The 14,241-nt window shown below is 38.4% G+C and overlaps 1 protein-coding gene across 2 annotated transcripts in view; it reads right to left on the bottom strand.

The window, feature by feature from the left end:
* PCSK5 (proprotein convertase subtilisin/kexin type 5) overlaps positions 1-14,241 on the bottom strand; it is a 257,932-nt gene that overhangs the window by 47,061 nt on the left and 196,630 nt on the right. The window contains exon 21 of one of the 2 annotated variants that reach the window (XM_052776736.1): positions 7,688-12,566. The exons of the other annotated variant lie outside the window; for it this stretch is intronic. Coding sequence (XP_052632696.1) covers positions 12,451-12,566 — 116 coding nt within the window. The 3' untranslated portion in view covers positions 7,688-12,450. Of the gene's footprint in view, positions 1-7,687; positions 12,567-14,241 lie in introns of those variants that run through there. 2 annotated transcript variants of the gene reach the window in all.

Below are 14,241 nucleotides of genomic sequence, written 5' to 3'. Positions count from 1 at the left end.
ACATTTCCCTGTGTTATCAGGAAAACAAGTACTGGCTCCCTTGGGTACTCAGAATTAGTAGTTTCTAGTCCTTATTTATTTATTTATTTTTATTTTCCGTGTGAATCTGACAGTGATTCTTGTTGTTTGGTTTAATGCTATTTCTTTTGCATCAGTTGAAGTAATGGAACTCCTTAAGATTCACCATGGAGAGTTACATCAAAACCAGTGCTATCTAGCAGTATTCATTACCTAATGTCCTTTGGTGAAGCTGCAACATGCTCCTGATTGCAAGCTGCAGCATAAAGAGTGTGCTCTTATGGGTGTGGAGTACACTATGTGAGGAGAAGGACTTGAGTAAGCTTCCATTAGTCAGAGACATGTTGGTGCCTCCCAAATCTCTAGCTAGAACATCTTTTGTCCCCCTCCCAAGCTGCTGCTGGAAGACTCCACACCTAAAAGCTCTCATTTAGGCTGAATGAAAATTTGGTGCCCAAGCACTTGAAAAAAATAATATTATGTAATATGAATTATTGCCTTAAAACTGAGATAAAGACATAAACACTTCCAGATCATGAATACACTAGTACTACTATGGCACTGAAGTGCAAAGTTTGTCTCTTTATTTACTGAATATTAAGTAAAATATTGGTACAAACTGGTAAGCTGTATGCTTCACAACTGTCAGAGCAGAGATATTAATTTGGTAAGTAGCATGAATACTGTATCTGTATGCAGCATTGTGTGGGGACAGTAAATCCGTTTATCAGGCAGTTTTATAAAGCTCAAGACTGGGTCTTTAATGTCAGTTTGCTGTGGGAAAATTTATTCTAACTGAGTATATACTATATATATATTCGAGAGAATTGGCTGTTCCTTTATTCTTAAGTAATGGAAGAGGTTGGGCAGAGAGTCCTATATAATACATAAAACCTGCAGTTTCTATGGATACTTCAGTATGGAGAAACTCTTTCCATTTGCATTGCTGCTGGGAAATCCAGATTTGGCAAACACAGTGAACTTTAGGAGTCAAAATACAAATGTGAAATGACTTGGTTTTGGCTCAGTTGCAATAAGTTCCTTACATTGAAAAGCAAAGGCACTGCATCAGTAACTATTACTGTAAGTGTAAAACAATGTAGGAAAGAAACATTTTCTAAAATACTGCAAATTATGTTCCCTGTCCCTTGTGTTTTCTACTCCATATTAATCTGTATTAACAAATTTTATAAGAGTTGAAATCTCTGGTATGAGATATAAGCTAGGATAGTACTTATCATGCTTCAGGGGAGGAGAACAGTGTAGTTATAAAGGCATACCAACTGGAATGCCCAGCCAGCTGTGGGTGAAAGCTGAGGTACCCAAAATGTAAGTAAAGATACAATTTTCATTTTGTAAAGGTTTGTGTGTCTCCTGAAGAATGCAAAAATGTAAAAGACAAGCCAAAAGCCAGTGACAGAGCCACAGAAAACACAAAGACAGTGCTCCTCAGAGGCCTAGGATCAATGCTAACTGGGAAGCAGTTCAGAACTGGGAGCAAATGAACAGTCTCTTGATGAGATCAGGGAAACAGAAATCTTTGTCTGCATACATATGCACACATTTTTATAGTTCTCATTATCCAAACAGCATTTTGTATATATATATTTACATGTATTTATGTAATCCCACACGTGCCCATATAGGCCTTGAATTGTGTAAATTGACGTAATTCCATGGAAGTGGTGTAGCTTTTCTGAACTGCAACACTTTATCTGGTATGATAGATTACTTTATAAAGCACTAATGATAAAAATGTTATAAATTGTATAGTTGTTTGACATAGAATTGAGCAGGATTCTGAATTTATCCAGATATTACTGAGATTAAAAGTTGTATTGATTAATAACTATCACAATACAGAGTATTTATAATTCTCACTTTCTAGAAAAAAAGACTGTGGCCTGCTGTCCAGTAGATCAATAGGTCACTGACAGATTTGCTTAATGTAGGCCTCTTGAGTCTTTCCGATACATATTCAGAGGGTATAACATGGAAACCCATGATCTCAAACGCTCTGTGAGATTTTAAAGTATAATTTGATACATATATATATACACACACATATATATTTGGACAATACACAACCATGAAAAAATGCAGTACCTGCAAAGTCTTCCTATTGCAGGTTTGGAGGCGCAGTGCTTTATACTAGTGGCTTTACATCCCTGGGAAATCTGTCAGGGCAATGTTACTAAACAATTGCTTCTCTGATCTTGTTTTGTGATACGTGTTAGAAAAACTTTTTGTTTCTCCTGTCCTTCACTTTATTTGCCCACACTGCCTGTACGCTTATCCATCGGACCTGAGCTACTAATTCATACACCTCAGCTATGCCCACTCAAATCCTTCCCACATGGTAGAAGTGCTTAGTTTTAAAAGGTTTTTCTTATTTCTTTGTAGTGCCTTTCATTGGAAGTGCTGTAATGCATTTCAGCTGTGCTGGAATAGTGCCAAGAAGACCAGTTCTCTGCTTACTTTATCCTCCAAGATGAAGCATTTTAAAGCATACCGTTATAAGAATGTGCACCAGAAAATACTTACATATTAGGCCCTCTGAATTGCAAGTCACATCTAGAATTGTAGATCTGCCACTAAATGTTAACAAAATAGTTTTTAGTGGATATTTGAAGAGTTAACACTGAAATGCAACTTTAAAGAAGACTTTTAAACTATTCCAAAGGGTAATGTAACTATTTGCCAGAGTTTCTTGTGGGTGATAGATTTCTTTACAAATCTCGCTAGATAAATACTAGTAACCAAAGCCTCAACTCTCTTTTTTTTAATTTCTTCTGTATTATATGAATAAGGCTATGTTAACAGACATAATGCCTCGTAATGGGAAGATTTTCATGTATAATTTTTTGTGTCACTAGTTAGAAATGTTTAATTTAACATCTGGGCCACATCATGTTGTAGGCTGTGCCTTTAACTGCATACAAGAGCCCTACACTTACGCTGAGTTTCTATCAGTTGATATGATGAATTTTAAAATGAGGTAAGGACTATTGTCTCTCATTAAGGAGGCAGAAAAACTAAGTTGCAGTAAGATCATCAAGTTAGGGTGTATTAACATACTAGAACCTGTCTCTCCTGAGTTCCAGACTAAAGCACTATCATAGTTGCCAGGTCGTTGCTATGTCTTTGCATAAGTAGTATTAAGTGTACAGCCCTTATCTTGTCACTATTTCTTTCCTGCTTTTCAAAAGGTGTGCCATTCATTGACAGCACAGGGTGTTTCAGGAGACCAGTTAGATGAAGGTGTGAAGTTGTCCTTGTAAGTTAGGCCTGGAGATACATGGTTTTATCTGCTGGCAGTCATAAATGAATCTTTCTCTTGTAGCCTCCCCATGAGAGTTAGTCACTGCAAGTCACGTGTTACTTCCCCACTTTTCTCAATCAAAACATCACTTCGTCTAATTTAAAAATGCTCATTGGTTATCTTCTATAGCGTTGCCTCAGTGACTTTTCTTTATAATCAATGAAAAAATGACCTTAATACCTCCCTTTTGCTTGTTTACTTTCATGGGAGCCTGGGCTTTTGTATGTAATCTTATGGATTACAAAGGTTTCACAAAGCAGATAACAAAACATTGATCGGAATTGTTTTTCATCAATCAGCAGTGAGAACCAAGAGGATTCTCTCCTAGGGAGCTCTCTGCTTTTTCCATGTTTGGCCTTGATACATTTTATTTTGGCTGGCTTGTGGGATCAGCTCCTTGAGTTTTGCTGAAGAAGTATTTATCCATAAAGCTTAAATCCATAAGGAACTTACTTAGACTAACCTGCATATAACAAGCCATTATAATTCACCCTGAGGATTCCTCTTAAAGTTACCCCTCTGTTTAGCCCAAAACTTTAATATTCGATAGATTACAGCTCCCTGAAAGAAATCTTGTCTTCATCTTGGAAATGTTAGGACATGGAGATTATGGCATTTCCTTCCCCCCTGAATTTTGGGCAGTCATACAAAATTTGAGCCTGGTTTCCAATTATTTGTCTAGCTTCAGCTTTCAGTCTCCTGCTAATTATTCTTCACTCAGCTGTTTTACACAATGACCAAATTTCTGTCTCCCTATGTGGATGTGCAGAAGGGACAAAGAAGATAGCCTTCATGGGCAAAACTTTGGGGTGCTATGATTTGAGGTGATCAGAGGGATTCAGGATTGGAAGTCATCTTTTCAAAAGTGCTCCAGGCAGCAATGAACCAGAAGGCTGAAATTAGGATGCTGGTTCCTAAGTCACTGAAGCTCCCCCTTGTGCCAAGAGACAAAGCAGAATCTTGAAAAGGGCTGAGCATCTCTTCCCTGAACAGCGGTGTGTGGAGTAGAGTGTGATATAATTATTTTAGGATGAAGGGGCTTTTTGTTGCAGGATTAGCTGAGATCACACAGAGCCTTAGGTTAGCTTTAGTCGTGACAGGCAGGAGAGAGGCAACTGCCTTTATCAACTACACTATCTTACACAGCCCTCTATTCTTTCCCTTGCAGAATAAAAATATTTACATTAGCCAAAGCTGCCTTTTTTGCTGATCACAAAGGGATCACAAAGGGATTTTTTTACCCTCTTTATTCTGTGTGTTTCTTCCTTCATTTCTATGTAGTATTTGTACAATGGTTGTTAGAAACCCATTGAAGAGCCAGAGCCCTCAGGGATACTGGGTGAGCATAAATAGACTCCAGAAGGACATTCTTTTAGCATTTTAAAAATCAGATTTAAACCTCCATTTGTAGTAATTTTTTTAGCATTTTAAAAATTAGCTTTAAACCTCCATTTCTACTAATAATGTGGATGCCTGCAAGTAAAAGCTGGCTGGGATCAGGGCTTCTCCCTTGCCTCTGTAAGCACAAAGGTCAAAGCCTGGCAATGTTTTCTGCTGCTCACCTAGAGCCTGAAATTTTACAGTCCTGTGAGAAAGTGGGAAGGGGAATGGAGTAATCCCAATCTGTATTGCTAATGCTTTGTTCTGTACCCTTGTCACTTCTTGAAGGAGGGGCAAATACTACAGCACTCTCAAAAATTTTAGACTGACAATGGAAAAAAATCTGTTTAGCCTCTCCATTTCTGGAGCTTCCCAGCTGGAAATTTCCCTGTCTGATCTTGTCAAGCTTCCTATTTTTTGTGAAGCTCAGTAGCTGGGAATTTCCTAAAGGGCAGTGGAATGGAGATGCCTGAATCTCACTGAAAATTATCTCATCATGCTGATAGTACTGCTTTGGAAATCCACGTAGTTTCCTGTGAAATATGCAAAAGAAAGGTGGAAGCTGACTGTATACATTGAGTACAGCTGGTGTTATTTGCAACTGGAGCACATTAAAGATAGGATCTTTCAATGCTGGAGGAAAACACATATCATATTCCAGAGTCAACCATGGTAGCATGGTGTCTCTCTCCTATGTTACACAGCAAGGAGTATGTAATTTGTATACACACAGCCTTCCCTGTCCACAGGATTTCTGCAGTCTGACTTGGATAGACATAAACTTGAAATGGGAAGAGCTGGATGTCTCAGGGCGGTGTTTCAGTGGTGTCATTTGTCTCAAACAGAGAGACCCCTGCACAGAGAGTTTGTACTGGAGATCTCCAACTTAATCAGGATGTGAACACAGATCCGCTGATCTGCTGATAACTGGGCAGATTTCAGCAGGCAAACTATTGTCCCAAGATACAACAACATAGATTCATACTGCTAATCAAGTGCAATTTCTGTTTAGTTTGGGGAGATGAGTACATATTAAAGCCCGAAAGAAATCTACCAGAAAGATAAAAGTTTATCTCCTTGGAAGTAAGGACCAGACCAAATAAAGTCTTTTAATGAAAGGTATAAAGGAGTAAGTTTTATTTCTATCTGTAACTCTTCAGCCAACTCAATACCCTTACACTGGTGATCTCCCCTTGCTTAAAATCTCTGCTGGTTCCTCGTATCCACTATAAGCATTTCAGGAAAAGCCATGGTGATCGCTTTTGATGATTACCCTGGAAAGCACCGTCCAGGATGTTCCCTTTAACAATCACATGCTCCATGCTGAGAGTGTAGAAATGGGTAAATGATACAGCCCTTCTAATTCAGAAATAGCTGGAGAGAGTCTTTGTGGTGCCGTTTGGCTATGGGAGCTCTTTGAACCCTATTTTCAGCCTTGGGATTGAAAGTGTTCAAGGAGGCTGTGCTAGAGGCAGACCCAGCAGGAGCAGCATTTACACCAGTTTAGTATGGCCTTGCTCTTGGAGTAAGAAAAGGGGCTACTTTATTTGGAAATCAATATTTGAGTTATTTCTGTCTTTTGATCCAGTGGCATTGCACAGAACAGCACATTAGCATGGTCATAATTGCTGACAGCAATGCAATCCATGGGGACTGGTAACCAGGTGCTAGATTTTCCTTTCAACCCACATCTCAAAGAACATCTGCAGGCATCAGGAGGAGGGCAGTGGGCAGGCCAAGGACAATTGTAAATGGAAAAGATATGCAGTATTATCTGCATTATGACTATATCACACTAGTCCTGCTCCAGTGAACATTCAGTGCTGTTATTGAGTTTGCATGATGAAGCCACTAATTCTCCTTGGGTAAATAAATATTCACCGCCTGTCGAGGTTCTAGCTTTCCCCCCCCGGGCTGGTTGGAAAAATGGGTATTTAATCAGCTCATTGCATAACACCATAAAGCAAAGATGTCTACTGTGTTTTGTGATGGGACAGTATTTTTTGCTTCGAAAAGTGATGTTTTCCTGGAAGACCTTCAACAAATCCATCCCCTAAACACTGAGAAACACTGATAAATAAATGATTGTACAAGGGGCATTCTTCTAAGCTGTGTCTTGCCCATGTTTGGCAGCAAATGCATGAGCTGCTCATAAAAAGGAGATGTAACAAAAATCAGCCTTTGGTGTGGTACTGAAAGGCTGCATTTATTGCTTACCAGAATTATTTTTTTAACTGCTCAGAGCCTTCTCACCATAATATGCTTTCCTTTGGCTACATTTCCCATGCTAGAAGTGAATGTTGGCTCTGTTTTTATGCAATAAATATTGATTTCTAATCCAGAAAGAAAGTCCTTCCAGCATTGTTTCAATCATAGTGTGGCTATTAAAATATAATTCTGTGGTGGTGTTTGCTACCCTTGCACAGCAGGTGTACATTACTGCAATCTCTCTAGCTTTATCCTGAGGATTTCAGAACAGTTTCCCTAGTAAGACCCAATGTTACTCTACTCTGAGACTTCACAGAAATGTCGCAGGACTTCAATACATCTGAATCCTCTTTGCTCATCAGTGTGGAACCAATGGTTGAAATGCAGGTGTTGGTTGCATTTCCACTGGTTGGATGCAATCCTAAGGTTCGGAGCCTTAGTTTGTTCTCAAGGACACTGTGTTGCTACCCACAATTCTTTAGTCCTTGCCAATGAGGAGGATTTAAGCCCCAATACACTCTCATGACAGGTAGTAGTAAATAATCAGATAATCAATTTCATCAAAAATTGAAATCTCCCAAGATAGTTTAAGTAAGACAAGTAAATAAATATTATGCAAAAAAGAAATCAGTTTTTCCCCTGATAAACAAAATGTTCATTGAAACTGCATATTCTGAACAATTTCATGCAAGTTGTTGTTGGTGTCAGTTTCTTTTGATGAAAACTTGACTAGGATTTTTCTTTGTATGCTGTAAAATTTTTTAATGCTTGCTTAAAATATTTTGCACAAACATCTAATGGCAGAACTTTTCTTGATTCATTCTGTACCAATGACATGACAATGGCATATCCAATATAAATATAAGGCATGGTAATGGATCACAGACAAGTTATTGTTCCGCGAGTTGCACTGTAAATTGAAAGCTTTGACTCATACAAGCAGTCACTTAAATGTCTTTACAGGAATCTTGAATTTATAACAGGCCTTCTTACAGTCATTCAGTTCATTAAATAATTTCATTAAAAAGTAGCAGTTAGTTACCTAAACTGGCCACTCATACAGATAATGCTCACTTTGGTTGTGATGTGGCTATTAAGAGATAAACTTGGTCATCACCAGTTGCAAGTTGTACTTAGTGATGGGTGAAATTGCTGTAATCAGCTCTAGTATCTCTGTATATAGGTTTACTCATCTTCAGGGCTCATACTGTCATACCTCTTATCATTACCTGACAATGTGGAACAAGCAGCAGCCCTGCTATTATACCATATATTCAGTAGCAGGGGTTGCTCAGAATTTCATAGGATATTGGAAAGTTGCAATCCCAATAGAGATTGGGGTAGTCTGTAGGGTCTCATAGGGAAATCTTTATTAGAAAACAGTGTTCTCCACAGAGGGGGAGTTTGCAAAGCCTCCCCAGAAAAAGGCAGGTTATGCCAGTGGAGATTGTTGTGTGGGTAGGCAGGGTCTAAGCCAAAAGCCACAGGAGCTACTGGTCAGAAGCAAAAGGTTTCCACTGACGTATCTTGGCAGGTATCTGATTTGCTGATACCACAACACTGGTGTGTGGCTGAGGTGGAGAGCTGCAGCTAGAAAGGGAGGAAGGCTGTAACCCCATCGCAGAAAAGGAAACACTTCTTTTATAAAATGACACCCCCACACAATAGGCTTCTGCAGGATGTTCTTCAGGTCTGGGGCATGCTAAACATTTTCTGGTTAAAAATAGTGTTAGCACATGTATGAGATTTTTTTTTTCTTTTGGACCAAAGCTGTCATTGTCTTTGAGACTTTTAGTAAAGAGGAGGTCTACTTGGGTGTTCAGTTTGCATTTAAGTCAAGGATTGTGTAAGGGTTCTCCTAAACAGATGTGAACTGGCAAACATTTTACCATGGAAGTGACATGTCTTAACTAGAAGAGCATCTTCAATTTGTCATTGCTTTTTGACTTGTGATATAAATAAGGCAGAAATCAATGAACAGATTTGGATGTATACCATCCACAGTCCTTTCAGACATGGAGAAAAGTATCATTTTGTTCATGCTTAGCAGCTTCTGATCTTCCTAAAATGGTTCTGCATGCCAAAACCAGTGTCAAATACTGAACACTGCAAACTACTCACCATTGAATCACAGAGCGAGGATCGATCACCTAAGAAAACTCTGCAGCTGGGAGCAAACTAGCTTCCTTCAATTGCAATCATGTTGCTGCAGTGATCCTCTTGTACAAGGACTACCTATTGTGCTGCTTATGCATTCTGCTTGCATCTGGCCACTACTGTTAAAGCATCACAAATAAAAATGATCAAAGAGTTGGAGCTGACACCAGAAAGTACTGGTTTTCAGCCTAAAACTCAGTTCTATGCTTACTTGTCTGTGAGACTTCACAGCTCAACATTTACAGATAGACCCTCCAGAGCAGGTTTCTTTGGCCAGAGCTATAACAATTTTTTTATCATCCTTTGTACATTTCCTACCCAAAGAAGATGAAATCTTCACAATAAAAGACACCACGATTGATGGAATTTCTCATGCCAGTTGGAAGATGATGGTGGGGTGGGAGCTGAAAGAAGCTGCTCTTCATGCAGTCTTGGTGTAAGGGTTAGGCCAACATTTTTTCCAGGTGTGGTCTTACCAAACTACGGCTAAGGATGTGCCATGCCACATACGCTTACTCCCAGGACTGACAGGGAAACTATGAAAATGATGACCTAACTCCTGTTTGGTGACAATGAGATGTTTAAGGCTGAAAAGTGGGTTTTTTTCAGGAAATTCTTCAGTGAATGTATTAAAACTTCATCTGAATATATGACTTCTTGGATAAGTTGCCACTTTGGTCTCCACTCAGGTTGTAGGACTAAGTGGGAAATGAACAAGAGCATCGGCTAATGCCAATGGAGGATCTCACCCTGCGGGGGTCACAGATGACTCTACATGGAGCCCTTTTGATTTACTGGCAAGGACAGACAGCCTGCTGTTCTCAAGTGGCAGTGTGGGGTTGTGATCTGAGGTGTACTGGATGTCAGTATTGGCATGTGAACAGCCACCAATATCTCACTGTGCAAATGGCCACGTATGACTGCAAAGATGAAACCTTCCTCCTAAACTGTCTGAGCCAATGGGTAGTTATGCATTTCACTTTTTAATCCTAAGTCTGCAAGAGATTAGACTCATCACAAACTCTTACAGGTCAGAGGAAGCCAATGTTGTTACCCAGTAGGGCTCAGACATGGCTGTACTGCTATGATACAAAAGGTGTCCTCCACAGAAACCAGACATTTCTGCATCCATAAATTTCATCACTTAAAACAAAAATATCGGCAATAAAATTAAATACCCTTACCCTCCCAATTTGTTTCAATGATTTTCGTGTGGTATCTAAGTGCTGTATACCATAAAGCTACATGTGCCCTTCAACAAAGATATTTTACTTACAGGTTATCAACATGTTTTTCCAGACCAAAAGAACAGGAATTTAGGTTAATTTAATAGAAAAAATAAAATATGGAATAACATTGATTTTGGCCAATATCAATTACAACAGAACTACCCTATTTTACAAATAACAACTGAACATTTTACACATGTACAGTATTTTTTCAGTAAAAATGAATTTGGATATAACAACGTGTCAGTTTTTTTAAAGAAAACAAAGATATTAATTTCTTCTCTATAACAGTGTTAGAGACATTTGTAAGTATCCAAACAAATTCTTTACAATCCATGACATAATTAAATCTCAATTATGAATATATATTTATATAATATATATATATAATTAACTTAAACTTTGAAAGCATTATGTTCTAGTTAAACATGTTATACTGAGAAATGAGGCAGTAACAGACTAGTAGTTAAACTAGCACAAACTGAATTCTTTTAAATTTGAATGTTTATCAGGAAATTTGTAATGGGCACCAAAGGAGCTTGCCTGGCCCACTGTCATACCGAACCAGGTTGTAATAGTTTATCTGCTCTCTGCTAAACGTGGCACATTACCTCTATAAGTTTGTATCCATTCATTTGTAAAACTTCCACAATCATTTCTGATCCTCTTTATTTTCTAACATTTACATGCTTAAACACCTGCAATCCATTTTCTATTTGTGTGTCCTGGAAAGATAACTGAGAAAGACATTTTATACATTTTAAGTATTATCCCCTGAAAACAGTATCTCTGAAGTTCAATTTTCTGTTTTCTGCTAAATGACTGTCTTTTAAACAGTATGCTAAGTGAAGTTGATAAAGATATATTAAACAGAAATTTGTACTGGCAGTTGTGTGCCTGGGTAAAGAGAAAGGCAGCGGCCACTTCTCTCACCACCCAGGATGGTATTACAGTGAGGTAACACTGTTGGCCTCAGTAGGACTATTCCTGCTGAAATTTCTACTGTGAGCAGATAAAAGCAGATTAAGGCCCATCATGACACAATTGTTACACCAAGAGAACCATTGATTTATTGCCCTATATGTAATTATTCCTGGAGATGTATTTGGCACAATTATAAATCCAGTCCTGTAAACACATCCTGTCACATATAGTCACACTTGCATTTACATATGGGCACTATGAAACAGCTCCACATATCTGTATGATAATATCCCCTTTTTTGTGAATGTTACAAGACAACAATAATTTATGAATAATTCTTACGTTAGCAATGTTTTCTGACTTCCAAGCGTACACATTACTCTCGCTTATGCAAACCAAGAGAAGTAGTATCTTTTGAATTTGTTCACTACAGGAACAATGTTTTTTTTTAAGTTTATTTGAAATAGCTTTGACAATTTAAAAAAATAAAATAAAAATCCTAGCATATCTGTTAATAAGCTAGCTGTCTAAAAATGAAATCTATATGACCAAACCCACATTTTGGGCAAACATATATACATACTGCATGTCATACAAAAAGCAGCACACAGCAGAGGAAGTAAGAAAGAAATGTGTGCAGAAATGTTCACTTCTCTTTTTTTTAAATACTGTTACAAGAGGGTTAGAACTTAGTCCTGCAGCTAATGATGTTTCTGATCCCCTCAGGAACTCAAGTTCACCCTGTCAATACACATAGCACAAAAAAGACTAATGCAAACATTTTTGTATTGTTTAATTTTAATCCATGTAAACGTGTGTTGTATTCTTGAAACACTCTTTAAACATCTTGAAGGGGAAAGAAGCAGGAAATAAAGGGAAGAAAAAGGACCTTCAAAAAATAGGAATAATCCTAAGGTTGACAGGAAATCAAATCATGAGTTAAACGTTAATTTTGGCATCAAATGCTTTGGTCACACAATACTGACTCTGTGATCCTGGATGCTCAGCTCTAGACACCCAGTTATGAAAGGTAGGCGCGTTGTAGTTTTTCCATTTAAGTTCCAACAAACAGTTCACCATCTCCCCAGACAAAGAGTGGGGGGAGAGAGAGAGGTGGCTTGCTTTTTTTTTTTTTTTTCCTTTTTTCCTTTTTCAATAATACAGATTAATCTATAAGTCTACAGGAGCAGGAGGATGCTGGGAGGTGTCAGTTCACCCCTTGTGCGTACATGTTCTGCAACACAATTGCTGAAGCACTTTCCGCTGGCAGAGATTGTTCTTTTTCACCAGCATACAGAATCCTCCCTCGGCCCAGGACTCTTCCGTGGCTTCCAGAGGGCAGCAGCAAGAGAAGGAGGAGAGGTTGAAGGTTTGGAGAAGATGGCGTGTACAATGGAGGAAGGTTTAATTGGTCAGACAGGCAGATTTGGTTGAAGAGACCATTCAGGAGCAGGTAGCAAGTAGGAAATTTGGTCCATCAAAAGGAATTCAGTCAACAGCATTTTTTTTTTTTTTTTTTTTTTCAGGAAGAGATATTGTGTGGTCCGACAGGGAATGATTGGTATCCATTTATGAAAAGGAAAAAAAGATTAGAAAGAGAATAATTAGAAAACAGTGATATTTACAGCGAAGGAATTTGTTCTCATTTTTTATGAATCAAAAGAATAAAACAGTCAAACCACAGAAAAAGAATAAAACATTCTCAACCGAAATGCAAAGCCTATAGAGCAAGTTACACTAGTAACCAGTGCTTGATTGTTAGGCAATGAAATGAGACCCTCTATGCTTTGTAAATCAACAGAAAAAAACCACCTTCTGGACTTTCCTTGGCTATCCTAGACTGTTGAGAACGTGTGCTGTGTGGTGGGATCCAGCATGGTGCATTGCAATTGCCTGAAGGCACACACACTGATGTGTTGCCCTTTCATGGCAGCTGCACTTGGAAGAATGGGGGAGACAGTACTGAGATGGGGCGTCTCCAGTCTTGGGCAAATACATGTGTATCTGATTGAAGTTGCATGTATACAAATGAAGAGAGATTTATCCAACCATATTAAAGACCAAACTGGTATGTCAAATGTTTGCATTGCAGAATTCAGCTGCAATACCATACTGAGACTGTGGTTACTCAAAACTCTTAGCATTTGTCCATCTATCTCTGACCTTCTCTGGACTTGCTCCAGATTACAATGACACTGCTAATGTCCTGATGTGAAAAAGTCTCATGACTGGTTTACCAGTACCTGTAACATAACTTTATGATGGACAGGATACTTTTCAAAGTTTGAAGGCCTAAATTCCAACAGGAGCTGTAAAGGTCCACAGAAACAAGACACAATCCTGCACCCTTTCTTTTTTCTTGTTTTTTAAGTCTTTGGTAAAACTCCTACTAAATCCAGCGGAAATGAGCTGGACCGAAGGGTGATTGTTAACCTTTTCTACATCTGATGTCAGGTATCTTCCACGCGGATTAACACTGGGCTTTGTTCTGGTATGATTTTCTTGTTGGACTGCACTTGTTGGGTTGTATCTACAAGTAGTTCACATAGTAACATTTTTAGGGAAGCACGGTGTTATCTGCAATTGTGACATCTGAATGGAATGAGTAATTAAGCCAATCACATGCAATAAGAATGCTATCTTGGCTGCCACAGAGAACTTGGAGGAAGTTCAAATCTCTACTACAAATTGGGTGCTCCCTATTTCAGAATTCTTTTGTTCTCATTACTCTTTCACATAATTCAAGCAATACTACAGGCCCTTAAAATCTTTTTTACTTACCAGAATTTTCACAGTTCAAAGTAGTGAAATAAATAAATGTGATTCTACTGACAGCATACTAGGGTCTTCATATAAAAATCTTTTGAAAGCAATGGCTTTTGAAAAACAGATAAAGAAAGAAAAGTAGGTTGTTGGCAGGGGGGAAAACTATTTTAGGAAAGTTCAAGTAAAGTGGATGTGACTAATCTTGTTAATACACACAAATGTATTTTCTCCTTTTCA

This window comes from Harpia harpyja, chromosome Z, assembly GCF_026419915.1.
Source record: "Harpia harpyja isolate bHarHar1 chromosome Z, bHarHar1 primary haplotype, whole genome shotgun sequence".
Taxonomy (NCBI): domain Eukaryota; kingdom Metazoa; phylum Chordata; class Aves; order Accipitriformes; family Accipitridae; genus Harpia; species Harpia harpyja.
The sequence above is the reverse complement of the archived record's forward strand: the minus strand, read 5'-3'. Positions and strand labels throughout refer to the sequence as shown.